The following is a 27738-nucleotide window of genomic DNA, read 5'->3' on the forward strand; positions in this document are numbered from 1 at the left end:
TACCTCGGCGCTGTGCTTGGGACTCGGGAAGTTTTATTGAAAATGCCTTTAATTAGCGTTACACCTCCATCACCCTACCCGCCGCGCATGCGCCTCAATATATACTTTTAATTGGACATCAGCCTCCAGCCCTATCTCTTGCTGTCATCAGCCCTACACCCGATTTTTCGCTATACTTACCTCTGGACTGAAGCACGCCATGCCGGGACCTAGCAGACTCCTTACACTGTGAGTTTATTTCATTATTTACTTCCACAGACTCTTCTCCGGTAGCCAGTGTGTTTTCCTCATTGCTCCAGCCGCCTAGACCGCCAGGAATAGACATGTGCTCCAATACAGGGTAAGTGTTGTTTTTGCACTGCTTACCCTCGGTTGTACAGTCTTGCTCCTGCAATTTGGTCTTATTATTCGGGGCTCAATGGTGAGCGGGACTCTTATTTATCACACACACTATATTGTGCAATTCGGATGGATTACTGCTATATTCTACATGGGTCCCGGATTTGATTATTATACTCCTACTCCATGCTGTGATATTTTGTAGCACCAGTTAGGGGATTGTTACTATTTCTCCTATGCTTTACCATCTTTAAAGGTTTTGTATAAAGATAACAATTATTCTCTCAATTAAAATTACATTGTCATTTTGACATTTTTGCCTCGTTGGAATTGTAAATCAGATTCATAATGTGCATGGCATGGAAACAGAAATTGGAAATGTTATAACTGTTACAATTCATTAAATATGAACAACATGCATAACAGAGTTTTCCATTAACAAGGAAGTGGAATAAAAGCAAGAAACATCTCTTTGTGAAATTTTAGTACAGGTTATGACATGTAATTGAATCGATCACATACAGTACTGTACAGTGCTTAATGTGTTGCCCAAAATAATAGTGTGGCAAAGTTTTAAAAGCATGAAGCTGGTAATACTGACTATATAAAAGTGAAAAAAGCACAGTTTTAAAAAAGCGATATTAGAGTTCCATCGAACTTCATCGTTATCTATTGACGCTTGATGTCAAAGTTAATTTTCTTGAAAAAAAGTTACAGTATGCTATTATTTACGGTATTGCGCATGCGTCAAGTCACGCTGTAGTGTGCATGAGTACAGTACAAGCATTGACACTGTATGACAGGCACACATTACTGTAGTATCATTGGGAATTAAAGGTAATACTGTGCTGTTTAATGTAATACAGTATACTGTAGTATATTATATTTACCTTCATTATAAACTTTGCCAAATGGTTGTAGATGAGCCAATGTCAGAGGTGTTTTTTGCGTACAAGCTGGGGTCACTCCTGTAATCTGCATTATAGTTTACAGCATTATACACGTAGTTGACAGGTGCCTGCTGAAGCTGCTGAAACTGATAATCATGTTGGTAATCTGGCTGGTTATCTGGTTGGAAACCTAACTGGAAATCTGGCTGGAAATCCATCTGGTAAAATGGCTGGAAATCTGGCTGGTAATATGGTTGGAAATCTGGTTAGAAATCTGGCTGTAAATCTGGCTGTAAATCTGGCGGGGTCTGGTAGCAAGGATTGCGGTTCATCAAGTTTTCACTGACGGTCAGACCGTTATTGCAATAGTATTAGTAAGCTGGTGCTGGTACATTACTAGATCGGGAAAGACGAATCTTGAATGGATTAAACCCAAACTTTCTCCTTTTGTAGTTGCCATGAGCAAACATACTGTCAAAATGTGGGATCACAGACCTATACCCTCTTCTATCGCCCGGAGGAGGTGCAGTGCGAAAAAAGCATTGCTCATTACTTAATGTTTCCCATACCGAATGCTTCCACCCACGAACTTTCGGTGAAAATTTGAAAAAATCATAGTTCGAAATGTAATATTAATTTATTTCTGATAAGGTCACATTCTTATCTTTTCCAGCATTAATTGCAGAAAATATTAAATATGCATAACTATAGTCAGGTTTGGTATACATGTACGGGGTTGACATGGTGTCCATTCAGCAATTGAGCAAGGATAACAATGTAGAAAAAAGTCCACGGCATTGTGTTTTAGAGATTTTTAATATGAAACACCTAAATTTGATAACGTCTTCAGCGACCAAGGTCAAGTCACAATGGGTCACTGTAGGAGACATGGTTTTTATCTTGTTTTTAAACACCTGCAAATTGCTACAGTATGGTACTGTGTAATAATTGTACTAGCCACTGGATACTGTAGTGCAAAGGGAATTCATTTTTGCACTATCTGCCATCTAGCAGATACGCGAAGAACTGTACACATAGAAATCAGAATCCAGGTAATTAAAATAAATCAACAACAGTAAACAAAGGTGTGATTTGTGTGTTTGGCAGTGTTCATGGAAGAAAAACGAGTGAATGCCGCGTGAAATACAGCAGAGTTCATGAAAACGGCTCCGTGAAATGTTTTCTTAACGGCCGCTGCATCTTTAGTGCAAAAGATTTATAGATTAAAATACATCAGGGCAATGACAACATTGAACTCACATGCTTCCAGTTAGTAAAAGCAATGAGACCTCTCTGGGTCAGAACAGATGCGCAATCCTGATCATGTTTTCCTTGTGTTTGCCGGCTCCGGCTCCACTGGCTGGTAATCACGTACCCAGATGGATGATGTAAGCGGGGGAGATGAGGAGATCGCAAGGCTTCACAGAGATACATGTGCAGAGAATCACCCTACGCATTTCACTTCTTGAGGAAGATCACTACTCGGGTGAAATGCGTAGGGTTAAAGAGCAGCATTCCTTTCCAAGGGTGATATTAAACATTATATTATAATAATCATGCACTTACCATTTAATGCATTTTCATTGCCATTTTTTATTCACTTTTGGTGGGGGGTTTTTAGTTTGCGCTTGTATTTTGTTTACTTGCCTTATGGCAGATCACTGCTAAGTAAATATGTTCCACTGTGTTTGTGTCAGAAAATAAGTGTTTCATTTAATCTCACCTGGCCTCAGAAACATATTATTACTTTGTGCTTAAAGTTCTTTTAAGGTTCCAATCAACAAAATAGATATCCCTTAGACTTGTTCGCCCATCCCTAGTTGTTATGCATTTATGATTTTATTTTAGTTTTTGAAGCACTGATGTTTAATTATATATATTAATAAAGTGTCACATTTTTACAGTCTGGCAAATTTAAAATGTATGATACTAATAATGAATATATACTGATACTACTGTACATATAAAGTAAAACATGCAATTACAAATATCCTGTTAGTACACTAACCTCAGATAAGGCATGTAAATATGGCCTATGTACCAAGATATGTAAACATTTTTGTAAATGAAAAAAAATAGTAATTATTCATACAATTGACACATAATTTGTTTGAAACCAATAGGGTGTAAGCTGTACCAATCGATTCCAATACCTCACACCCAGTTTCAATTTCCTTAGAGTGTAAATAGCACACATATCCAAAATCAATCATTCCCTGAAGAATCTTTTTGATATAAAATACAAAGGTGTCCCAGCACTCACTGTCTATAAAGAAAAGCTCTACTACAAGAGTATGTCTGAAATATGCAATATGTTTTAATGAGAACACAAGGAAAAAATGACTTTGAGTTGTACATCACATTGGAAACATAGTTTTAGGGAAGAGGAGTGGGAAAGGGATACAAGGTGACAACACACTACAAAAACAAGGGGGAAACAACATACTAAAAGGAGGAGGGTATGTAAGGGGGGCAACGACCGTTTCGAGGTACTAACCTCTTTCTCAAGCCCATTCTCTCTGATCCAAAGGGACTCAGAGGTACTTCCCTATATCCTCACTCCCCTATATACAATGCGCCCTGTCCTACAATAAGGAACAACTGAATATCTGGTCAGGTAAGGCTATTGGTAATACAGATACAGCAATACAGCAAATGAAGACAAGCAATAAAGCAATCAAGATCCAGTAAAGATCCCTTGTATACTTAAATGTCCGATAATAAGGATCAACTGTATATGAGATCAGGCAAGGTTATTAGCAACACAGAAGTAGCAATCCAGCCTTAATGGAGAAACAGCAAAAGGAGTCCAAGATAAAGCAATATAGATTAGACGTCTAGATACGCTAAGCCCTAGAGGTATGAACAAGGAATTAGATCTTAGTTGCTATTTCTAACTGGAACCTGTAGATCCAGACTATTTAGTGATCTCTCCACCCGATATACATATGGCCGCTGGATACCTCCTCACCAGACCTGGATCTTTGAATAACCGGTGGCGTGGGTTGCCCCGGGGCATTGAATCGTGTGGCGAAGCCTAGACTGGGTTCATCAGTGGCGACCTTGTGTCAGTGATCCATCCTTCAGAAGGGGTCGTCCTTGCCAACCCCTACCCCTTGTCTTCTGTTTAATTAGGTCTATATATTATTCTGATTCTTTGGGGTCTTGTTTTGGTTTTTAATGTGGTCAGTGTTTTACCTTGTTACTTCATTCAATATTCATTTTTTATGTTTCTAAGGTCTGTGATGGATATTATATGTGTATATACAGATTGGCTCAGTAAAGACTGCATCATTACTGCTGTGATGCTGCCTTTACCATTTATATTTGCTGTGACTTCACTTCTTCTCAAATTATGCACTTTTTTTTACCAGCCTCAGTATGTATCTAACTCTATTCATATATCTCCATCTCTCCTTCCTTCACCACTTCTCTGTTCACATGAACTCCTTTCTTACCTGCGTCCTCTGACACCACACAGCTATATCCCCTGCACTAAAAAACACCCCTACAAATCATCCTCACACATCCTTTTTCTATCCATGCTTCTCCTCCTTGCTTCTGGGGATATCTCTCCCAATCCTGGTCCCTGTCTTATTCCTACATGTGCTCGTCCTCGCTTGCCAACTGCCACCCTCCCTCCTCTCTCCCTTTCTCCTGTGCCCTTTGGAATGCTCGCTCCCTTTCTAACAAGTTCCTCTCTGTGCATGACTTCTTTCTCTCTCACTCCCTGCTTCTCTTTGCTATAACTGAGACCTGGCTCACTCAGTCTGAAACTTGTGGGGAGCGCAGGTATCACCATAAACATGTAAGGGGAAAAATAATAATATAGTGTGGTATATCTAAATAAACACAGCAACCTAAGCAGGAATCATGAATGGGAACTCACATTCTCCCAGTGGTAATACAGTCATTGAATAGCAATAGATGCAGTGGGTAGATTCAGCAATGTGCAGGGGGGTCTTGCTTGTACACACTCCCTGATGGTGGCAGGACGAACCCTCAATGGAAATGAAATAAAGACAATTCTAGTGCAACACTGTATGTTCACTATGGATATATTGAAAAAGGCAATTGATATTGCCCTTAAATGATCAACATGTGCTTAGACACGTAAAAATTGATGCACAGCATAGGTGTACTCCATCCACCCCCCTCCCGAGGTCGCGTCTCGTCACTTCCGGTCCGGCCCGTCGCGTCACTTACGGTTTCGTCGGCGAACACAGAATGGATACTCACGGGTTCTGGGGCTTGTATGGCACACTTCTGAACTGCTGCTGGTTCACTCAACGCGTTTCGCTGGCATGGCAGCTTCGTCAGTCCGACGAAACCGGAAGTGGGTGGATGGAGTACACCTATGCTGTGCATCAATTTTTACGTGTCTAAGCACATGTTGATCATGTAAGTGCAATATCAATTGCCTTTTTCAATATATCCATAGTGAACATACAGTGTTGCACTAGAATTGTCTTTAATTCATTTCCATTGAGGGTTCGTCCTGCCACCATCAGGGAGTGTGTACAAGCAAGACCCCCCTGCACATTGCTGATTCTACCCACTGCATCTATTGCTATTCAAAGGCTGTATTACCACTGGGAGAATGTGAGTTCCCATTCATGATTCCTGCTTAGGTTGCTGTGTTTATTTAGACATACCACACTATTTTATTATTTTTTCCCTTACATGTTTATGGTGATACCTGCGCTCCCCACAAGTTTCTCCACACCATTCCAGATAGGAGATAATTGGATCTTCTCCTAAGAGGGTTGAGCAGCAAAGTTTGCCAGTTTCCATTATATTTGAGCACTTTTGTAATTTATCACAATATTTTTGATTTATATATATACATTTTCACCTTCATAGATAGCGCCTCACAATTTCTGTTTTTTATTTTTCACTCAGTCTGACTCTGCTCTGGAAGCTGCCCTCTCCTATGGTGGCCTTTCCTTTTCCCAAACTCCGCGCACTGATGTCAGGGGTGGAGGCGTGGGGCTCCTGCTCTCCTCTCTCTGTCGTTACGGAACCCTTCCTATTCCTCCCTCTCTTGCTTTTCCCTCCTTTGAGGCTCACACTGTCCAGATTTTCTCTCCTCTCCCTGTTCATGTGGCGGTCATCTATCACCCACCTACCTCTACTCATCCCTCTTCTGCCTTTCTCTCTCACTTTGAATCCTGGCTCTCTTTCTTCCTCTCCTCAGACTCCCCTGTTCTTCTCCTTGGGGACTTCAAACCCAAATCCCCCAACCTCTCTGGACCAGAGTTGTCTAGGCCTTACTGGGACAATGAGCGCCCCTGTTACTTAGCCTAAGATCATGTACTGTAGGCAGTCCATGACTCTTATCTATTACCAGCAGGGAGATAAGGGGGAAGCTGGAGATAATAAATTGTCTGTGGATGAGCCAAGACCCCGAAGATGGAAGGATGTGGGGGTAGGACATGGCATTAAGCCGCAGTGGAGGGAGGGAAGGCCAAAGCCAAGATGATTAGATATCCAACCTTATTTTTTTCCATACTCCGTCAGGACTCTTATTTGTCTTTACTGGCCCCTAGGCGAGCAAGCGAACTCCCAGTCAGGCTGGAGCCCCCTCATGACCTCCCCATCTCTGCCTGGGCCTCTGGAACTAGCCCCAAACAATGCAGGAAGGCAGGACCCCCCACCAGGTGCTTAGCTAGAGTGCCTGGAGAAAAGTCCTAGAAGATCTGTAGGGGAATATTTTCAAACGAGAGATCTCCTGTTCCCGTCGCAGCTGCATAAAATGCCTCCTTGATTTTAAAGTAATGAAATCTATTACTATTACATTGCGCAGACCCGTACAAGGACGTAGGGCCCTGTCGCATCACTCGAGCAGAAATAAGGTCCCCTCACGGTCCGGAAGCATGGTGGTCAGCCCTTTTGAAATGAAAATCTCAGGCTCTAGCACCGATTCCGGGATGCAGCTTATTCGTAAATTGTTCAATCTCCCTCTGTTCTCTGAATCTTCCTGCCGATTCGTTAGTTCCATCACTTGAGCATGGAGAAGCTCCGTGGAGTGAACAATGTTAACCATGTTTAATATTGTCTCATTTACTTTTTTTCTCCAGATGTGTCCGTCCTTTCCCCAAGGGATGATGCTGTATGTTTTTCTTTATTTCTCGGAGTTAATTTTGCAACAAAGCCTTGAGAAAACCATATAAATCTTTCATGGCCTGTTTAGTGGAGTGGAGATTGAGAGATTCGTTAATCGATTTCAGAGGCTCCTGCTCAGAATTCGAACCTCCGCAGGACTGAGAGTCCGAAGTCCAAACAGCACGGGAGTCTCCCTGTTTCTTGAAGTATGAGCCCAGATCCCTCATTCGACTTTTTTTGTTGTTGCTTTGAGGCCATCCTGGATAAATCTGAAGTTGACCCAGAGAAGGATTGTCAGTTCTTTTCTTATTTTATTCGGTGTTTGTGTACTTAGAAGTCCCTGAAGCAGCGGAGCTCTGGCAATAGACGTCCACCCGCTTCAGATCCCATGCATGCGCCCCGTTTTAATTTATTTTTGAGGCACCACCACATGTTGAATACCCGATTTAAACTATTTAAATTAGTTATGTGTGTTAATTCTTTCTTTTTAACTACTGTCAGTAAATACAAAGGATTAGTCTAACATTATTTATGTCATACTGTGAACATAATATATTTTGTTAACCTAATGTGTACTGGACCTGTATATAAAAAAGCATCAGTGCTGTGTCAAATACATTTTTGGGTTGATACGTAGCAAATGTAATTCTATGCCAACCCTATTAACAGTCTCTTAATAGTTTACGCCAAGTTGAACGTAGTCGACAATTTTGATGCACTTCCAATTTTTTTGCCACACATTCTTATTTAGTACATACCATGAACATTTGTATGCCAAGCACAGTACATTTTTGTGTGTCAAAATGTTTTAAAATATTCATTTTTTTACTGAGAAATGTACAGGTTAGAACCTATAGTAGGTGAACGCAAGTGCAATTTAAAATGAGATTTCTGTACACCAATTGTGCATTGAAAAAAAATCTGCTTGTGATGCTTAGTACATACATAGTGCAGATTCAGGATTTTATTTTTAACCTTTTACAGCAGTATGTGATGTTTGACAGAACAAAGAAGGCTTGGATCCTGTTTAAAATATGTGAATGCACTCTTCAGGAATTTTTCTTTGCTATGTTTTCTGTATTCTGATTGTGCCCAATTAATTTACATTAACTTAATTAGATGTTACAGAATTGGCACATAAACCGCACATAAACCACACATGTTGTTATTTGTGTTCTCAAGGATTTCAAGTTCACAACTAGTACTTAACACATGAAATTTTATTAATTTGAAATATGCCAATTTTTTCTATATTTTCCTACTGGAACTCTTTGCACATTTTTGCTAAATAAGGACATATTTGAACAGTAATCTCTCCCTAACATATATTGCACCTGTAATGATCTATTTATAGGTGTTCTACAGTATGTAAATGTAGTTCTTTTATCAGACATAGCAGTGATGAGTTATTTTGATACCGTTAAACTTGTTTTTCAAACTAATAAAATATTTATCACTTACAGTACTCAGTCATCCTATTTTCAAATAATGTACCAGCATGAGGCTAAGAGCAACTTTTTGATCCATGACAATGAAATGCAAAATAATTATCTTTAATATCTTTAATCTACAGTACACATACAGTCAATTAACAACTTAGAAATTATTTTTGCACATTTGTCATTTTCATAAATGTAAAATGTGTGAAATATGGTTATTGTTCTAGAATTTTTACTTACATTTTAGATAATTTTTCAGTTTTTAAAAAGCAGTTTGTAATAAGAGTTTCCCTATGTGTTACACAAAATTCAAAAAGATACATGATAGACCTAAAATAAAAAATATATACTGTACAGCCTGTGTTATAATTGAGCTACCGCTATATTTCCAAATGTCTTTATGGAGCACAGCAAAAGAATCTGACAATGTTCCTGTATCCGTTCCAAGCTTACTAGGGTATAATTTGCTTAATAGCTACTTGAACAGTTTTTAACATAGTATTTTGGATCCATTATCTTTTGGCTGCTACATTCTGTGCAACCTTTTATTTTCAAAAATGATACTTGACTCAATTGCAATTGATTTTTTTTTTACAACTTACATTTTAGTTGTACAGCCAACCCTTTAGAAATGGCAGAAGTTTCAAAACACCTATGGCTGAATGTACAGTATAAGAAAGTTCCATTTCAGAATCAGCCCTCATTATAAAATTGAGCAACATACAAATGTTACCATTGTGGATGTTTTCTTTATTAATGCTTTTCTTTTATGGTGATTGTTTATGCTGAACTTTAATAACTATTTAACAGTGTTGGCATGTTTCACTAAGAACAGCAGCTGAACTAGGGCTGAACCAGGGCTGAACTAAATTCTAGGAGAACGTATTACTTGTTAAAGGGTAGTAATGACCATCTATTAAGGTTAATACATTGTAAATTGCTTCCCCAATTGCTAGCACCTGCAGGAAAATAGAATTGAACAAGGTAATTATACCTGACAAGTGTTTTGGGGAACTTCAACTCAGTCCTTTGAAATTGCGAATATGAACAATTCTGCTTGATTTTTCCTGTTAAAGGTCTGATTTTAAGATTATTGCCATAGATTATTAATAATGTTCCAAATGTAGACTTAAGATTGAATATTCAAACATCATATTTTTCAGTATATACAATATTATTGGCTGGATGTATCTACTGTACTTGGGAACGCATATCTATCTGGTAAGAATGATAAAGTTACATGGTTGTATTTTAGAGATATGGCAATGGCAGAATGGCAGTACAATCGGTGTCAATAAATAAAGGGCCATGTTACCTGGCACATTGACTTTAAATAGAGAAACATAAAAACAAGGGGAGCGCGGATGAAGTAACGATATATATATATATGTAGAATGTGGTGAGCTGGTTAAAGTACAGCTAGACTCCAAAGTGACACTCTAGTGCACAAGGGTTCAGTAAGAGCCACAGTCAATGCACATGGTAATATGAACACAATGGTGTAAAATAAATAAATAAATAAATCAGATACTCACACGGACTTGTGAGAGCAAATGTGAATCAGGGGTTTCTTTAGTCCTGTCCTGTTGTCTGGCGAGAAACGTTCCTCCTGGGGCTGATCCGTTCCTCTGGGATCTTCAATGGGATGACCAGGTTAACCCTCTCGTTACCAGATGCAGTCGTGTTGATCGGGTTCCTGTGATTGGTTCCCCTTCTTCCGATTACAACAGAGACTCAAACAGGGATAATAATAGTAGTGAGAAAATATAGCTTATAGAGAAAGCCTCTATGGTGAAAGCACAACCCGGCTACTGAAATAACTGAAAGCAACGATGAATAGAACAACGCGTTTCGATTGATTCCAAGCTTCCTCAGGTTCAGCGAAACGCGTTGTTGCTTTTTTGGACACCTGTGGCCACCGTAAGAGGAGACTAGAGCTTGCATTCCAGTACTCTGCGTTCCAAGCATCGGAACCCGATCAACACGACTGCATCTGGTAACGAGAGGGTTAACCTGGTCATCCCATTGAAGATCCCAGAGGAACGGATCAGCCCCAGGAGGAACGTTTCTCGCCAGACAACAGGACAGGACAAAAGAAAACCCTGATTCACATTTGCTCACACAAGCCCGTGTGAGCATCTGATTTTTTTTTTTATTTGACACCATTGTGTTCATAATACCATCCCCTCCATTAGTGTCCTCCATCTGCATTGACTGTGGCTCTTACTGAACCCTCCATGTGCATTGACTGTGGCTCTTACTGAACCCTTGTGCACTAGAGTGTCACTTTTGAGTCTAGCTGTACTTTAACCAGTTCACCACATTCTACATATATATATATATTGTTCCTTCATCCGCGCTCCCCTTGTTTTTCTGTTTCTCTGTTCCATTTGGGATAAGGAAAATCCCCTTTAGGGTTCGGGCAGCGGACAGGGGTCCCTGTAGACGATTACGGTATTAGTGATTCACATGGGAACCTTTGCATGGTAATATATTTTATATTACATCATCAGAATTGTACAGAGAGAGAGCGCCCAGGTACTTTTCGTTTATATATTGACTTTTAATGGTTGGAGAAAATATTCTGTTTCTGCGAATTTGTTTACATTTTTTACTACTGTATATTTCATATACATATTTCACGTAATTTGCGAGCTTCAGTGAAAAATTTGCACACATCTACTGTAGTCTCTTTATCAAAACCAACAAAAATGGGAAAAAACTTGGTGGTGGACGCGGACCTCAAGGAAGAAAAACTCACCAGATATTATTGAAAAAAATACTTTATGACATCATTAAAAAAACACAAAAGGAGGGGCACATACGTCGCGCGATCTAAGATGGCGGCTTGAGACTCATGCTCTGCAGTGCCCCGGGCTTTAATCTAACTTATGATAGCAATCCTGCTCTGAACAACCCTCAAAACATAACGCATACAAGACGTACCTACCATGACACCGAAAGCTGACAAAACCAAAAAGAAGAAGAACCAGAGCGGGCTGCCAGAATACTTTAGAAAACACGGCTGGCGCCAAAGCAGACGGAGGCAGCGGAAGCCCTCTCCCAAGAGCAATCAGACTCGGGCTTGGAGGTTGAGGCCCCCTCCACTAAGAAGGACATACTTACCCTCTTTAATAACATTAAATCCCTAATGCAAGCGGCAGTGAAGGATCTTAAGGACGAGATATCCTCTCTCGGGGGAACGCACTAGCTCCCTAGAATCCAAGATGGACTCTACAATCAGCTGGCAATCCCGCATGGATGCAGAGCTCAAAGAGATGAGGTCCCAACTTCTGGACATCAAAGACAGACGAGGATGCGGAAAATAGGGACCGCCATAACGATCTCTGGATTCGGGGGATCCCAGAATCAGAGATGGATATCGAGGGGTTTATGGGTAAGTGGCTAACAGCAGCCTTCCGTAATTTTAATGAGGAATCTCTTACCCTAGACAGATGTCTCAGGGCCCTAAGAATGAGACCCAAGCCTTGAGATAGACCAAGGGACATGGTGCTAAGGTTCCATTATTTTAAAATAAAGGAGGTCTTCAGCATGACGGCAAGAGGTCCCAGGGACCTCAAATTCCAAAACAACCCCCACCAATCTTGCGCCCTCCAAACTCACCAAAAGAAGAAGTCTCTGTGAGGTAACAGCGAAGCTAACAGATCGCAATATTAAATATAGATGGACCTTTCCTTTTGGGCTCATGGTGGTTAAAAACGGGAGGTCCCAAACACTCAGGAATCCTGAAAGATGGTGAGGCCTTCCTCAACAACCTAGGTCCTCCTCCTTCCAGACCTGTATCGTCGGGTGGGAGCCCACTGGCTCTGGAGCCATCATGGACTGCAGTTCCTCCAAGACGTTCTTCTCGCCCAAACAACCCGGGGAAACAGTTGGCCCCCAGCGTAGCCAAATCCTGATCTAAGCAGCATGCCCAGGTCCCAGATGAGGGTTCTTTCCTCTGCCCATGGAGCATACCAAGGCCTTCGGGAGAAGATCTGTCTAGTTGAAACCTGCTGATAACTTTCCAACTTGATCTGGTGCTGGCTTCACCTTATCCATTGCACCACATCCATCTTGCGCACTTCTAGCACAAACTTCGTTCCTTGCTTCCCTGAACTCCATGTCGGAACCGTCCGAGGGCACATTCAGCTGAAGCTCATCCCAGAGGAGAGAGGGTGGGCCCCACACGGGATCCATGGCAGGGTCTTTGGTCCACCCGCTGTAGCAGATGTTCCATGATCCGTGACCATCCTGGACTCTAATTCCATGTCTCCAGACTAAGGTTAAAGAGCTGGGGGGGTTGCCAAGAGGGGAGCGAGTCAGGGATGCAGGAGGAACCTACAGAATCCCCCCCAGCATTTGTTTTTGGGGTTCGAGGGCTTTCTCATACATCGCTAGCATAAGTGCAGAGTCTAGAGATGCTCCGAAAAGTGACCCTTGAGGTCGGTTGCTCCTGATTACGAGATCTCAATGAGGTCTCCTAGGCTTACCTGGCCTTGACAAGGACGGAGTAAGGCTTATTTTCCAAATTTAAGGGCCTGGGGGGACCCCAGGTCTAGAGTCTCCCGAATGTTTAGTTTTATGTGACCATATGTAAACGTATTGTATGTTGAAATGTTGCACTATGTTATCTGGTTTAGTTAGTATAAGGTTGAAATTGGTTTATATGTAAAGTTTACACTCCTAGTAGGAGCATAGTTTAGCTTCTCCTCTACAAAGGGCACAGAGGCCTGAGAAGTACCGGGGCTGGAGTTAGAGTAAACGTCCACCCAAATGTTGCCCACTACCCTCAACCATGCCTACAGTATGTACTTAAAGACACAGAAGTCCTTGTTCTCCCCCCCCCATATTATGTCCCCCAAGGGCAGTTGAACATTAAAGTCATCTCTCCAGAGACACATCCATGTTCATTCTTCCCCTTTCCTTTTTTTGTCTTTCTTTTTGCTCCCACCATCCTATCCCTGTCCCCTTACCCAGTACAGCCACCAGGGGCCATCACAACAGATGGACGGCGGTGCAGCTTAGGGACCTTTATTTGACCTTGTCTGTGATGTTACACCAAAACCATGATGTCACTTAAAGAAATAACACTAAATGTGAAAGTTTTTAATTGCCCAAAAAGAGAAAGATGGCAATGACAGATCTCAAAAAGAAGGGAGCGACTTTCTCCTTTTCCAAGAGACCCACTTTAGATCCCCAGACAACTAAGCTACTTTGACAGGTCCTATAGGGATGTCAGTACAATGGTAGATGCAGGCACTCAATAAGAGATTAAAGGTAAGATATAGCTGCAGTGCACTTTACCACAAAGGAAGACTACAGATCACAGAACTTGCAATAGGTAAACAGGCACATGTCTTAATCAAAATATATTTATTGTGCCATGAAACCATTTTTTTTGTTTCATTGCACAATAAATATTTTTTTTATTAAGCCCGTGTGCATCTCCTTGTTTACCTATATGGATGTTTCTTTCTCCTCCACGATGGTCAAAAGAAGGGACATGGCAATACTTTTTCACAAACCGTATCGCTTTCACGCACAAAATTAAGAAAGCAGACAGTGATGGTACTATAGATATGTGATACTAATATGGGAACTACATGGAAGGAACACAACCATAGGAATGGTACAGTATATGCCCCAAATGAAAATAGTTCTTTAACTCATTTTTTACAACCGTAGGCAACATAGCTAGAGGTCAAATTATACTGGGGGGAGATTTCAATCTCGTCATAGATCCCGTTATGGACAGATCATCCTCGTTGAAAACTGGCCCATCTAATCCTACAGTAGATCTCAAGATGTCAAAGCTCTGAAAAGGAGCCTTCTATCCTTTAACTTAGTAGATACATGGAGAGAATTGAATCCCCACACAAAGGAATATACCTTCTATTCATCACCCATCAATCATACTCACGTATTGACTATATTTTTAACAATGCAGGCTTGATCCCTCATGTTCCGGTCTCAACATTCACAGTACTACCTGGTCAGACCATGCCCCAATAGAATAAACAATTACAAACTTAAATATTAAATTCCCCAAGGCAATATGGAGATTGAATGAATCTTTGCTTAAGGTCCCTGAAATATTAGGTGAGACTGGAGGGGAAATTGAGGACTTCTTCCTGTCTAATGTGGGGAGTGTATCATCATTGGCAACACTGTGGAAAGCACACTAGGCCACAAAAAGGGGCTTATTATTTCATTGGCCTCGGGTAGGAAAAAGACAGACAGGAGAGGATCAACTCACTCTAGTCCAAGGTTGACTCTCTCCAAATTGCAGAAAAATAATCAGTCGCCGGCACTGTTGTTAATCTTGAAGGAAACCAGTGCAGAGCTTAATATGTTCCTGTAAGGAATCGGGGAACACATCCCCCGCGGCGCACTCCCTCCTTACCTGCAGCTTCAAACACCTCCGCAGACATCACTACGTGCACGCGTGCACGGAGAGGTACTTATGGCATCACAGGGACTGGCCCCGCCTCCCGTTCACGTTGCGCGGCGCACACTTGACGCGTGTGCACCGCTCCCCAGCTGCGTGTCAACATCACTATCTAGTTCATCACTCCCACCTGTCTCCTGCACCGCTCCACCTATTCCTGCATCCGCTGAGGCTGCACCTCCACACCTCCCCCCTGTCTCATTGGGTCTGTTCTACTATATATGCTCAGCTTTGCCACTGGCACTTTGGCTGTGCATAATTCCTTGTAGCTTGTGTGTTTCTACTTCCCCGTACCTAGCTTTGTCTTGCCTTGCCTTGTTCTAACATTGTTGCTGTTTGATTCCCTGTGTACTGACCCGGCTTGAACCTTGGGCTCCACTCTTCTGGATTACGGACCCCGGCTTACCTCTGACCTTCCGCATCTCTCCAACTCCTGACCACGGCACCCAGATATCGACTATTCTCCTGTTTCCAACCCCTGACCACGGAACCACGGATATCGACTATTCTACCAGTTCCGACCTCGGCAAGTATCAGGACTGTTCTCCCATCTCCAAAACCGACCCGGCTAACCTGACTATCCACTCTCCAGACATGCCCTCATTGCTGTGGGTGGCGTTTACATCTTCCCACCTCAGTCCCGGGCCCTGCCTTGTTTGTGGTGAGAATCAGCGTTACAGTTCCTAACTTCAAAAGCGGAACAGTCCTTAAATTGGTCTAAGCGGACGTTTTACGAAAAAGCTAACATAGTGGACTCCCTCCTAACAGCCAAATTACAAAATAGGTGCCTGTCCTATAACACCCAATTAATTAGGCTACAATCAGGCACCTTGACCTCGAACACAGAAGCTATAGTGGGAGAATTCCAGAACTACTATAATACAGCGGCAGCCATCTGTATTCGACCACATCACATTTCAAATATATGGACAATTCGCCCAATCCCCCACGAGGTTTCCCGGCAGCCATGTTTAAATTCTCCCCGTCACGGTCCAAGTGATCGGGGGATTTAAACGAAGCAGAGGGATACAGACACCACATAATGGGGCCAGTAACTCGGGAAACAGGAGATCAAAGGACCGGAAATTAATACGGTTCACCTCCAGAGACCAATAGAAAAAACAAGGCATATAGCCCTGGTAAAACGCTGCACCACAAAATTCAAAGAAGCAAAAGGAAGAGAATAAAAACGATTTAATGTGCAAAAAAAAGAGGATTACACTGACATGTTTCGCCAATAATTGGCTTTATCAAAGTGCATAGATTCTTACCTTCTCCATGGGTATTTGTAGGTTCGCCAAAGCAGGAAGTAAATTACCCGTTTTCGCGCCATACCAAGTCACGTGATGACGTCATGACGTCATGACGTCATGAGCTTCATCACGTCAGCCCATGTTTATTAAAATACAACAAAACCAACTTTATTGAACTTAACATATAAACACGAACAAAATCAAATAAAAATGTGATTTAAACAGCTAAAAAGAATAATAAAGTACAGATATAGATACAAGGATAAGTTAAGCAATATTAGTGATGATAATAATATAAAAGAAAATAGGTTTAACCTAACTATGTTAGTTTTAGTAATAACATCACCAGTATGACTATTGAACTAGCTATTCCCCTTGGATAAACAAAAAGATATATAGAAAAGCAGATTAGTAATTAAAAAACAAACTATTATAATGACCAAAAATATTATCAGAGGTATAGAATGCTTATGAACATGATTTAAGCCAGATAACTTGTACCAGAGGAATATAAACATATATAATATTAAACAGTATATAAACAATTAAAGTATGTAAATTCATAGTGCAGGGAGAACTATTGAACAAGTGTACCTTACATATGGGTGTAATAGCAATCAAAAAGTGATCAAGCAAACAAAATGTAATGTACAATCAATTTGCACAATTAATTTAGTAATCTAATATTAGTTTAATGAACAAGCATAAGTTTACCAACAGATTCTGATTGCATTACCATATCATATTGTATCCTATATATCCACTAAATTTATTACACACGTATACTGTAGCTAACTAATAGGATACAATATGATATGGTAATGCAATCAGAATCTGTTGGTAAACTTATGCTTGTTCATAAAATTAATATTAGATTACTAAATTAATTGTGCAAATTGATTGTACTGTACATTTCATTTTGTTTGCTTGATCCCTTTTTGATTGCTTTTACATCCATATTTAAGGTACACTTGTTCAATAGTTCTCCCTGTACTATGAATTTACATAATTTAATTGTTTATATATTGTTTAATATTATATATGTTTATATTCCTCTGGTACAAGTTATCTGGCTTAAATCATGTTCATAAGCATTCTATACCTCTGATGATATTTTTGGTCATTACAATAGTTCGTTTTTTAATTACTAATCTGTTTTTCTATATATCTTTTTGTTTATCCAAGGAGAATAGCTAGCTCAATAGTCATACTGGTGATGTTATTACTAAAACTAACATAGTTAGGTTAAACCTATTTTCTTTTATATTATTATCATCACTAATGTTGCTTAACTTATCCTTGTATCTATTTCTGTACTTTATTATTCTTTCTAGCTGGTTAAATCACATTTTTATTTGATTTTGTTCGTGTTTATATGTTAAGTTCAATAAAGTTGGTTTCGTTGTATTTTAAACCTGGGCTGACGTGATGACGCTCATGACGTCATGACGTCATCACGTGACTTGGTATGGCGCGAAAACGGGTAATTTACTTCCTGCTTTGTCGAACCTACAAATACCCATGGAGTAGGTAGGAATCTATGCACTTTGATAAAGCCAATTCTTGGCAAAACATGTCAGTGTAATCCTCTTTTTTTTTGCACATTAAATCATTTTTTTTCTCTCCCTTTTGCTTCTTTGAAATTTGTGGTGCAGCGTTTTACCAGGGCTATATGCCTTGTTTTTTCTATTAGTATCTCTCCCAAATGTTTTTGGACATAGAGGCATCCAGAGGTTTCAAACTTCAAGGATATTTTACACTGCAAGTGAAGAATGACCCTGCAAACTGAAGTTAAGAAAACTCCTATGGTTGTGCTTCTCACTAGGGAGTGACACAGAACATTTATTCAATCAACTGTGAGTATTACTCCAATTATTGCTGGACTTATAATTTGTACCGGAGGTGTGATGTCTATGCGTTTGAATATATATATGGTCATCTGACCACAGTTCAATGCTAAATCCTCTTAGAGTACATTTATCCAGTAAAGACTTGCAAAAGGGTTTTCCTCAGCCTCTTTTTCCTATTGAATTGCATTATTGAAAGGATTCAGGATTTTCTACGGTGAATTGCTTTCTTTTTTAGTGTATCCCACCTATTGGAGCCCCAGCCACCTTCCCTATTGAGGGTAATCTCCAGCTCCAGAGACCCCCTGCTACAATACTGTGATATTAAAATAAAATAAAAGCAGCTTCATTACCTAAGCGGCTAACTGCTAAGACAATGAAGGGGTTAAGGCAGACTACAGGTTTACTGGAGGCAGAGGGGGTGAGTGAAGGGAGTAATTGCACCAGGGTGGGTGCTCTCGGGATGGCAGTGGGAGCGGTTAACCCCTTCATTACCATAGCATTAGTAACCGCTATGGTAATCAAAGGGTTAACCACTATCCATCTGAGAGGCCTAACCACACCCTTCACTCAATCTCTCTACCCCCAATAAACATTACAATACCCCTTGGATACCCATACCTGGATATTAGCTCATTTGCCCATTAAAAACATAAACCATAACCAAAACATTAACCAGCCAGCATATAGTAAATTACATTTCTACTTGCACCTTCCAGGATTAAGGCCATCCTCATCCTCCTCTTTTTCAGTGGGCACCAACAACTTTTTTTTAAAATAACTACTGGCCACCGACCCCTTAATCACCTCAGCAGTTATTAACCACTATGGTAATTAACGTGTCAACCTCCCCTCCTGCTACCCACTCAGGAGACCTAACCACCCACCTCAGGGCACCTACCCTCACCTCCTCTACCTATTGATTGGTACAGTGGCACACCCATGCCCTATGGGCATGAACTGCCACTATGCCAGTCAATATGCCACCTGCCATCTTAAAAACAAGCCAAAAATAAAAAACACATACAATTTTAAACAAAAAAATGCCAATAAACCAATATAATAGCTTAGTGGCACATCCATGCCCTATGGGCATGAGCTGCCACTATGCCAGTCAATATTCAACCTGCAAATCCAAAAACCAAATAACCAAAAATAACACATTCAATTTCAACTTTAAAAAAACAGCAAATTAAAGACATTGCATGTCAATATAAAAAACCTGCAAAAAATAAAAGAAACAGCAATTAAAAGATATTGCATTTCAATTAAAAAATAATGCCAATAAAAATGCCAACCTCAAATACAATGCCAATGCAAATCACAAAACAAGCACCAAATAAAAGACATTAACATTGGAATAAAAAAATTATGCCAATGCATACGCCAACCTAAAACAAAGACCACAATGAAATAAAATACAATCATTAATTAACAGGGATATTAAAATTTTCTCCAAGATCATTGCCAATAATAAAGACTCTACCTTTTTTGGTTCATGTCGACCAGTTGGGCTTTGTACCGGGCAGGCAGGCTACAGACAATATAAAAAGGATTATAGACTTTACCGCCTGGTCGGTTCAAAACGGTGTTCCTTTGATGTTACTCAGCCTTAACGCAGAGAAGGCCTTTGACCGAATTGACTGTGTGGACATGGAGGAAACACTGAAAGCCTTCAGCTTCTCGGGCATCTTTCTTAAGGCAATTCTAGCCCCCTATTCAAACCCCACAGCAAAAGTGGTGAGCCAGGGCTTCCCCTCATTCCAAATTCAGATTAAAAATGGTACAAGGCAGGGGTGTCCCTTATCCCCACTTATCAATGCACTTTGCATGGAACCCCTTGCAACACATATCCATCAGAATCCTAATGTCACAGGTTTGGTAGTACAGGTAGGAGGTCAATCATACAAATTGGCACTCTTCGCTGATGATATAATTGTAACTATCTCAAAGCCCCTAACAAACCTGCCAAACGTGTTCAATGAACTCTAATTATTCAATAAACTATCTGGTTTCAAGATCAATAATAGTAAATCAGAGGCTTTAAATATCAATCTATGTAAAGGGATGGTCAAATTAATTGGACTCAACTTTGATTTTAAGTGGCAACAATCATCGTTGAGATACCTGGGAGATTTCCTAACCAAGGACTACGACCAGGCTAATTATCCCAAATTGTTTACAGTATTAAAAGCAGACCTCATGGTATAAACAACATTTTATATTTCATGTTTGAGTAGAGTCCAGTCAGTGAAGATGAACCTGTTTCCCAGGCTTCCCTACCTCTTTCAGACTCTCCCTATACCCATTGTGATCTCTGACAGTCAAGCTCCAAGCCCTGGTTTAAAAATGTATTTGGAATAATACGACACCAAGACTTGATCGCAGGTTACTGACAAGACCCAATAGAGCAGGTGGTCTGGCACCCCCATTCCTCCTCTTGTACTACAGGGCCACCCAGGAAAGCCAGTGGGTAGTCTGGCATGTGAGTCCCTTACTCAGGTGGTGGGTCTCCTTGGAGGCTCACCAGGTATATCCAACCACCATAAAAATTATTCTCTGGCTTCCTACTCGGGCTGATCTGTTGAAACACCTTATGTTGCCAACGATCTCACACTCCCTTAGACTATGGGACAGACTTAAGTTTAAGTAAAAGCTTAGTACGTGTACACTGGCGACATACTTTATTCGTGCTCGGCTAGTCCCACGAATTCGGGTATACCCGGGTCTATTGAGGTTTGTGACTGTTTTCTGCCCGAGTGCATTGGGTTATTTTTCAGGCAGGGATTGAAGCATTTTATTCCCGCTGGCTGCAATACTGCACAGTATATATATATATACTGCATTACAATTCATGAATTTATGCCATCTGGTAGACACGCGAAGCATTGCAGCCTATTAAATCCTAATCATTATCATTTAACAGATCAGCCGCCCGTCAGCCAGGCATGAACCCAGGCTGGGAAGGCAAACGCAACAGGGCTTGTCAGAGGTGAGGAGCGGCGCATTCCAGGTATCTGCCAGGTACATACTGGGTATTTGCTCGAATAAAGTGTGTCGGTGCAGTACTTAAATTTTCAGATGACCCCTATTTTTGAGAAAAGGGACTTTTCTCCGGGTCAGTCAAAGCTAGTTTTTTGCAAACTGGTGGAAAGCAAATATCAGCCATGATCTTATTATGGTCCCCTTTGATAAACTGTTAAAAGAAAGAGGAATTCCGTTGAGGGAGAACTTCCGATATCTCAAAATGAGTGCTTTTTATGCAAAAGTCCGGCCCACTAACCCTGTACCATTATTTGAAAAACTCTGTCTGAGGGCGGACTAACACCAGAGACCGATTTCCGAGTTGTACGGGCAATTCTCTCTGTTGGACTCAGAATCTCAGGAAAAACTTGGGTTTATGAGGAAGCGGGAGATAGACCTGGGTGAGGAGCTGGACGGTGAAGATTGGGAGAAAATCTTTGATTTAGTAGCTAAAAGCTCACTATGTTCAACAGTCTGAGAAAACACTTACAAATTTATGACTCGTTGGTACAACACCCCTGAAAATATCTCTAAATATGTGTCAGGCTATACTCATTTATTCCCCAAGGAATGTGGTGGGTGGCCTCTTTCCTCCATATGTGCTGGTCCTGCCCACGGGTGCACAAGCTTTGGAGATCAACAGATCTTGAACTCAGACATCCCCTTGAACCCTTGGCTATTCCTGTTAAACAGGCCACTCCAGGGTAACACGAGGGCCGAAAACAAATTAATAACCCATATTGTACCAGCAGCGACATGCTCCATAGCGATCCTTTGGAAACAAAACAAGCTACCGTCAATTCAGTTAATTAGGAACAAGGTACTGTATGGTGTATATGTATGATGGAAAAATTAACCACTGGTAGTTTCCTGAATGACACATGCCGTAACTTCCAAAAAGTCTGGCTACCTGGATTTTTTATGCAGGTAGCTCACAGGTGGACACAGGTTCACCGAGTCTGTAAACCCTCACTATCAGTTTCTAGTAACATTTAGTGGTGTGCAAGTACGATCACCGGTATTAATTTGGACTGACACTCAGTACGAGTTCACGCTAAGAAGCGGGAAGTATTGAAGTGCACCTATGGTAAGGCTAAGGGTCCCCTCATCTGACAGCACAAACTGGGTTAACAATGAGAAAAGTTCGGTATAATAAGGTATTCACAGCTTGCTCTTTCCCCCACCCATCCTTTATTTTTTCTGCCCTCCCCCCCCATATATCCATATTTTGCTGTTTTATTTCTGTATATTTTTGTTTGAAAAACCCTATAAAATTTAAGTTGGATGAAAAAAAGACAAAACATGGACAAAAAAGAAAAAAAGACTCTCCTCTGACGCATTTTGCACCAAACAAGCATTTTCTCAAGGTATCTTTATTAAAGCCTCCTGTTTAAAACCCTATGGAAATGTTGGTGTAATATATGCACTTTGGTACTCTAAAGTATAATAGTCAATTTAGAATCCCTTTAAAAGCAATAAGATGCTGGCTTATGGACAAAGAAATATATTCCTGTACGAAACTTGAGGAACAAATGGTGCTCCCAATGACGCTGAAAGAAATCCTACACACGACATGGGAAATATACCTTTAGTAATTAGTGGGAATCCACTGATAAAAGATACATGGGCCATGTGGAAGACACTGAGAAAAAAGTGTGGAATGTCCTACAAAATATCCAAATTTCTGCCTATACAAGGTGTGATGGTTTGGGTAGCCGTCTTCATTAATAAAGGTCATGCCCAGCTGGCTGCCACTAAAACCGTATGTCAAGGGCTAAAATGTCAACTCTTGGGTCTAGTTGTGCGCCTTGATGTATTTCCCTATATTGCTGTTCCCATTTTACAGTCCACTGCAGGAATGTAAACTAGGGATGCCAGGTATAGTTAGGATCCCTGTTAGGAAATAGCTGCAAGACAGGGACTGTGGGAGCAGGAGATTAAGGGTGGATATTAGGGAGTAACTAGGGTTAAAAATTGTATGAAGTGTTGTTGACTGGGGTAGCCGGAAGTACTGTTATGTTACCCGCAAATAGTGTATAATTTGTGGGGACCAGTCTGTACATAAGGACTGGGTGGGCTATGGAATTCTATGGGGAACCTGTTCTCTGTGACCATGTTGCAGTTCCAGCCCAATGTTAAAGCAGAGTAAAAAAAAAGTGACCTGTTTTGAGGGTTTTCTTGTTACCAGTGTCCATGAAACATGAAACTTCTGGAGTGTAAGTTGTAGGTGAGATATTTGGGTCAAAATGCATTCCTTTTGTTTGCAGGAGTTCGGGGGACAAAGTTACCGGAGACACAGTTGCAAATGTTTCTTTTATGTTTGGTAGTTATTGCTACAGTTATTTCACTACTACTGCTCACTTTACTGCAATTTACACTTTACAGCCACATTGCTGCTTTTTGCCGCATAGGCTTCATTGGAGGTTTTGGCGCTATTTTCTGATGACGCGCCCATTGACGGTATATAGGACATACTGTTCACTGTCACTAACACTTTATTTTGACATTGACAAAGGTTCGCAAGCGGACCGAAATGTTTATGCTTGTACAATAAATGTTATGATCTTTTGAAGACCACTGGAGTGCCTCTTATTCTATTTCTATTACACAGGGACTACGCATCCAGCATTATTGCTGTGCACCCGTGGCGACTTCTAACCTGGTATCACGAGTGAACCTTTACTTGGACTATGTCATTGGGAAATTACATATTAGATTTCTATCGGAGACCCAGCTGCCATATTGTTTTTTCATACCTCAAGCTGGCACAAAATTTACATATACCTCATACCTACTTCAAGTATACACCTTGGTTCAGATACCATTAACAAAATTGTGGATTGCTGCCTTATATATGTGAAAAAAAGCAATTTTGTTTATCCTTCTGATGAAATTGAGGAATTTTATTATTTCTCCAACTGCTACAGTAGCTTCAGAAGAAATGTTGGAAGAATTATAGCGCTCCTCATATTCTTTTCTCTCTCTTTTTTTTAATACTAGTTTAAACAGAGGGGTACAATACATTTTCAAGGTAATTCATGGAAACGGCTGTCTTCTAATGAACATTATTCCAATAAATCAATTTCTTCTTTTTGATAAATAGAGGGAGTCAAAATCCAAAAGAAGGCTTTCAAGGTCAGTAAAACTGCAATGATAAATTGATTCTATTATGCCTGGGTTAATAATCACTTCAAATTCAGAGTTACTTTTTAAATAGATGTTGCATACTAAAGATCTAGCATTCTACAGACTATTTCTACATCAGCCCTTTCTTCCCATAATTAAATGCCCTCAATCTACAAAAGCCATTTCTTCAAACACTTTGAAGCACATATCCTCTGCCTTTGAATTGAATATAAACACATAGACCACAATTATTTTTGATAATTGTATGTAATGTACTGTACAGTATAGAAAGGATGGTTAAAGCATTTAGTATAAAAAAAACACTTGATTATAGTAAAGTGCAGTATATGTTTCTAGGGCACAGCCAATATAACCAATATTTGACAGACAAATGCTGAATGATGGAATTTGAGAAAAAGTCTCAATTTAAAAACACATTGTTCCCTCTAACTTGTGGGAACAGCACTGAATTAAAAAAACACAGAGGAAGTTGTGTTTTATGAGGAAAATATAATGTTTGTTTGTCATTTATTATAGTTGTGTTTTATAAGATGACAGGTTAATGAAAGAAAATCCCCAGCTGTAAACAACAGAAAACAAATATGTTAGCCTTGCTATTATGGTCTATGTATTTATTATTTCTTCTTTATATAAACCGAATTTATTCAAGTTTATTAAGATTTTCAGTGCCCTCATGGCGTACCTTGGTACCTTACAGCCCTGACACGCCTGATGCTTTATTGAAATACCAGTTATATCCTGGGGAAATGCTCATTTTCCAGAGGATGATTAAATAGATTGGAGTTGTTGGCCCAATCAAAAGGGAAGAGGAGTTCACCCCACTTCTATTTGCCTCAGACAGGAATAGGGGTGGTGTCAGTCATGTAGTCGTTTCTAAAGCGATTACATGAACCCAAATGGCACTTGCATTTTTTTTTTAAAAGCACATTCCTGTGAGTGTATTAAATAGGGTCCTAAGTCTTTTACACAATACAGTATATACAGTATTTATTCTACCAGCTTCCTTTTTTACAGCACTGTGAAACAGGTGAGAACTGTACTGCATTATCAGGGGCATCTGATCAATTCACTGCATTTACTGTGAATTGCAATATCAATATACTATAAGGTCATCTTTAATGTTTTAAGTTACATTTTTAAATATAACACTTACCTATGAAAAGCTGACTGTTAAGCTGCAAACGGATATGCCCATCAGAAGGAGTATTATAATTTTTTTGCGGTTGCTGATCCACTTGAAGAGATGCTTCTTTTATGTTTCTTTCTGCCTTCACATAGTGCCATTGATTGTCATTTAAATGCGTTGGAGACTGCACTACAACCTCAAAAGGACCATTCCCCACATCAAATGAAAATATCACTTCTGTTGGAGCTGGAAAGTAGATGGAAATAGTACAGTTATACCATTACTTACAGTACCATACAGTACTTTATTTTCCATTAGCTAATAACAAAGCACCTCCACTAGAATTATCTAGTCTTTTTGATCAGGACATTGAGAGAAACTTATATTTCCAAAAAGCAGACTTTCATGTTTCTCATGCCCAATGTTAAAAATTCTAATATTGAAATGGCAATACAATATTTATTTTTCCAGATACCATTTTAAATATCATTGTAGCACTAAATTAATAAAGTAAATTACAATTCTACAAGGTTCAACAATTCTATGCTCTCCTAGCAAGAAACTCCAGTTCAGAAGTATTTAACACTTAAGTAATCTTGAAACCAATTTTAAACTGTGTAGAAACAAAAAATCTATATGGCCATTAGCGTCAATCAATATTGGTCGCCAGACAGAGGCTGACCCAGGTTGCCATATTTAGGAACCAAGAGGTCCCCAGACTTCTATATAAATATGCTGTGGTTCTACTCTATAGGCATATCAATGACTTAAAATGCAAAGTATCAATTGTCAGGTAAAATAGCAAACGGTGTAAATACGTGCATTTAACACAACATACTGCACAAATAAATAAACAGTGTGCAGTAGTACAAAGTGACCGTTCTATAAACAATATACTTAAATGCGTACGTCTAACTAATATATGGTGAATATCTCACAAAATACCGGATGTTAGTGTCAGGTCACAGGTGATACTGATCTAGCAAGCCTTCCAAAGGGCTTGAAAAAAGGCCAAAAGTTCAGAAATAGAAGTGTGCAAACCTGTGGGAGAATAACCAGACAGACATACAAACAAAAAAAACATTAAAGAAAAAAGGAAAGGGGAAAAAAGAAGAAAAAACAACATTAGTGTAATATGTCTATAAAGATCAATATAATTAACAGCAAGTAGGTAATGCACTCACAAATGCATGCTTCAAATAAGCACATAGATCTCTGTTTCTCAAGGGGGAGCAGGAACTCTACGCCAGTCCATCAGTAGATTTCAGCTATGCGTTAAAGTCCAGAATTGTTCCCGCAGCATGAATCCCAGCACTATGAGCCAGTCTCCTTCTGGGTCCCGGCTCAAAGTGGGACTTCCAAATGTTTCCCCATCACAGACCTCCTCTGCATGTTGTCCTGCTCTCCTTCCAGGTCAACTATCATTAGTAACCTGCTCCTATGCGTTTGACCAATAACATTCGCTTTCACAGGGATTTCCCTCCTATCTCTCATTGAACCTTATATAGTCCCAATAAAATGTAGTGATAACCCCTCTTCTCCTTTCTAATGGGGTTAACTGTTTCCTTGCTGAATAGAATTGTCATCTTACATCAATTTATGCTGCATACATAAAAATACATATAAAACATTCAATCAATAGTATACACATGTTACATACATTATGAGAACATTAAACAAATGCCCCAAAATTAGGGCAACACTACTGTATATTAAAATAATGTCCAGTATTCAAAATGTAACATGTCCATATAAATATCAATCTCTTAATGCAATTAAGAGTACTGAAAAAATAGACTAAAATAAATAATAATTTGCTAATTATAAATGGTATATCCTCTTTTCATAGAATGTATTAGCCAAGAAATAGCCCGATTTGGGTTGTGAGTCCATTTGATGTTTTTTGGGAATGAAAGAAGATATACCTGAGCAAATGAAATTCATAGTCACTGGAATTAAGTATATATTACAACACAATTATTTGGAGTACTGTATGGTAGGCAGTTTTATTTGCAGCTATGTAGTACTGTCATACAGTAGGTGCAGAAAAAAGTGGGACATGAGTCCCTGAATGGTGCTTCAAAAACTTGATGGCTATTAAATATGTGGAAAAGTAT

At 39.9% G+C, this 27738-nt stretch overlaps 1 protein-coding gene across 2 annotated transcripts in view; it reads right to left on the reverse strand.

Annotated features, from left to right (window-relative positions):
* CNTNAP4 (contactin associated protein family member 4) overlaps positions 1-27738 on the reverse strand; it is a 580041-nt gene that overhangs the window by 71312 nt on the left and 480991 nt on the right. For both annotated transcript variants that reach the window (XM_075599587.1, XM_075599597.1), the window contains one exon: positions 25649-25867. In XM_075599587.1, coding sequence (XP_075455702.1) covers positions 25649-25867 — 219 coding nt within the window. The remainder of the gene's footprint in view (positions 1-25648; positions 25868-27738) is intronic.

This window comes from Ascaphus truei, chromosome 1 (genome assembly GCF_040206685.1).
Source record: "Ascaphus truei isolate aAscTru1 chromosome 1, aAscTru1.hap1, whole genome shotgun sequence".
Classification (NCBI taxonomy): domain Eukaryota; kingdom Metazoa; phylum Chordata; class Amphibia; order Anura; family Ascaphidae; genus Ascaphus; species Ascaphus truei.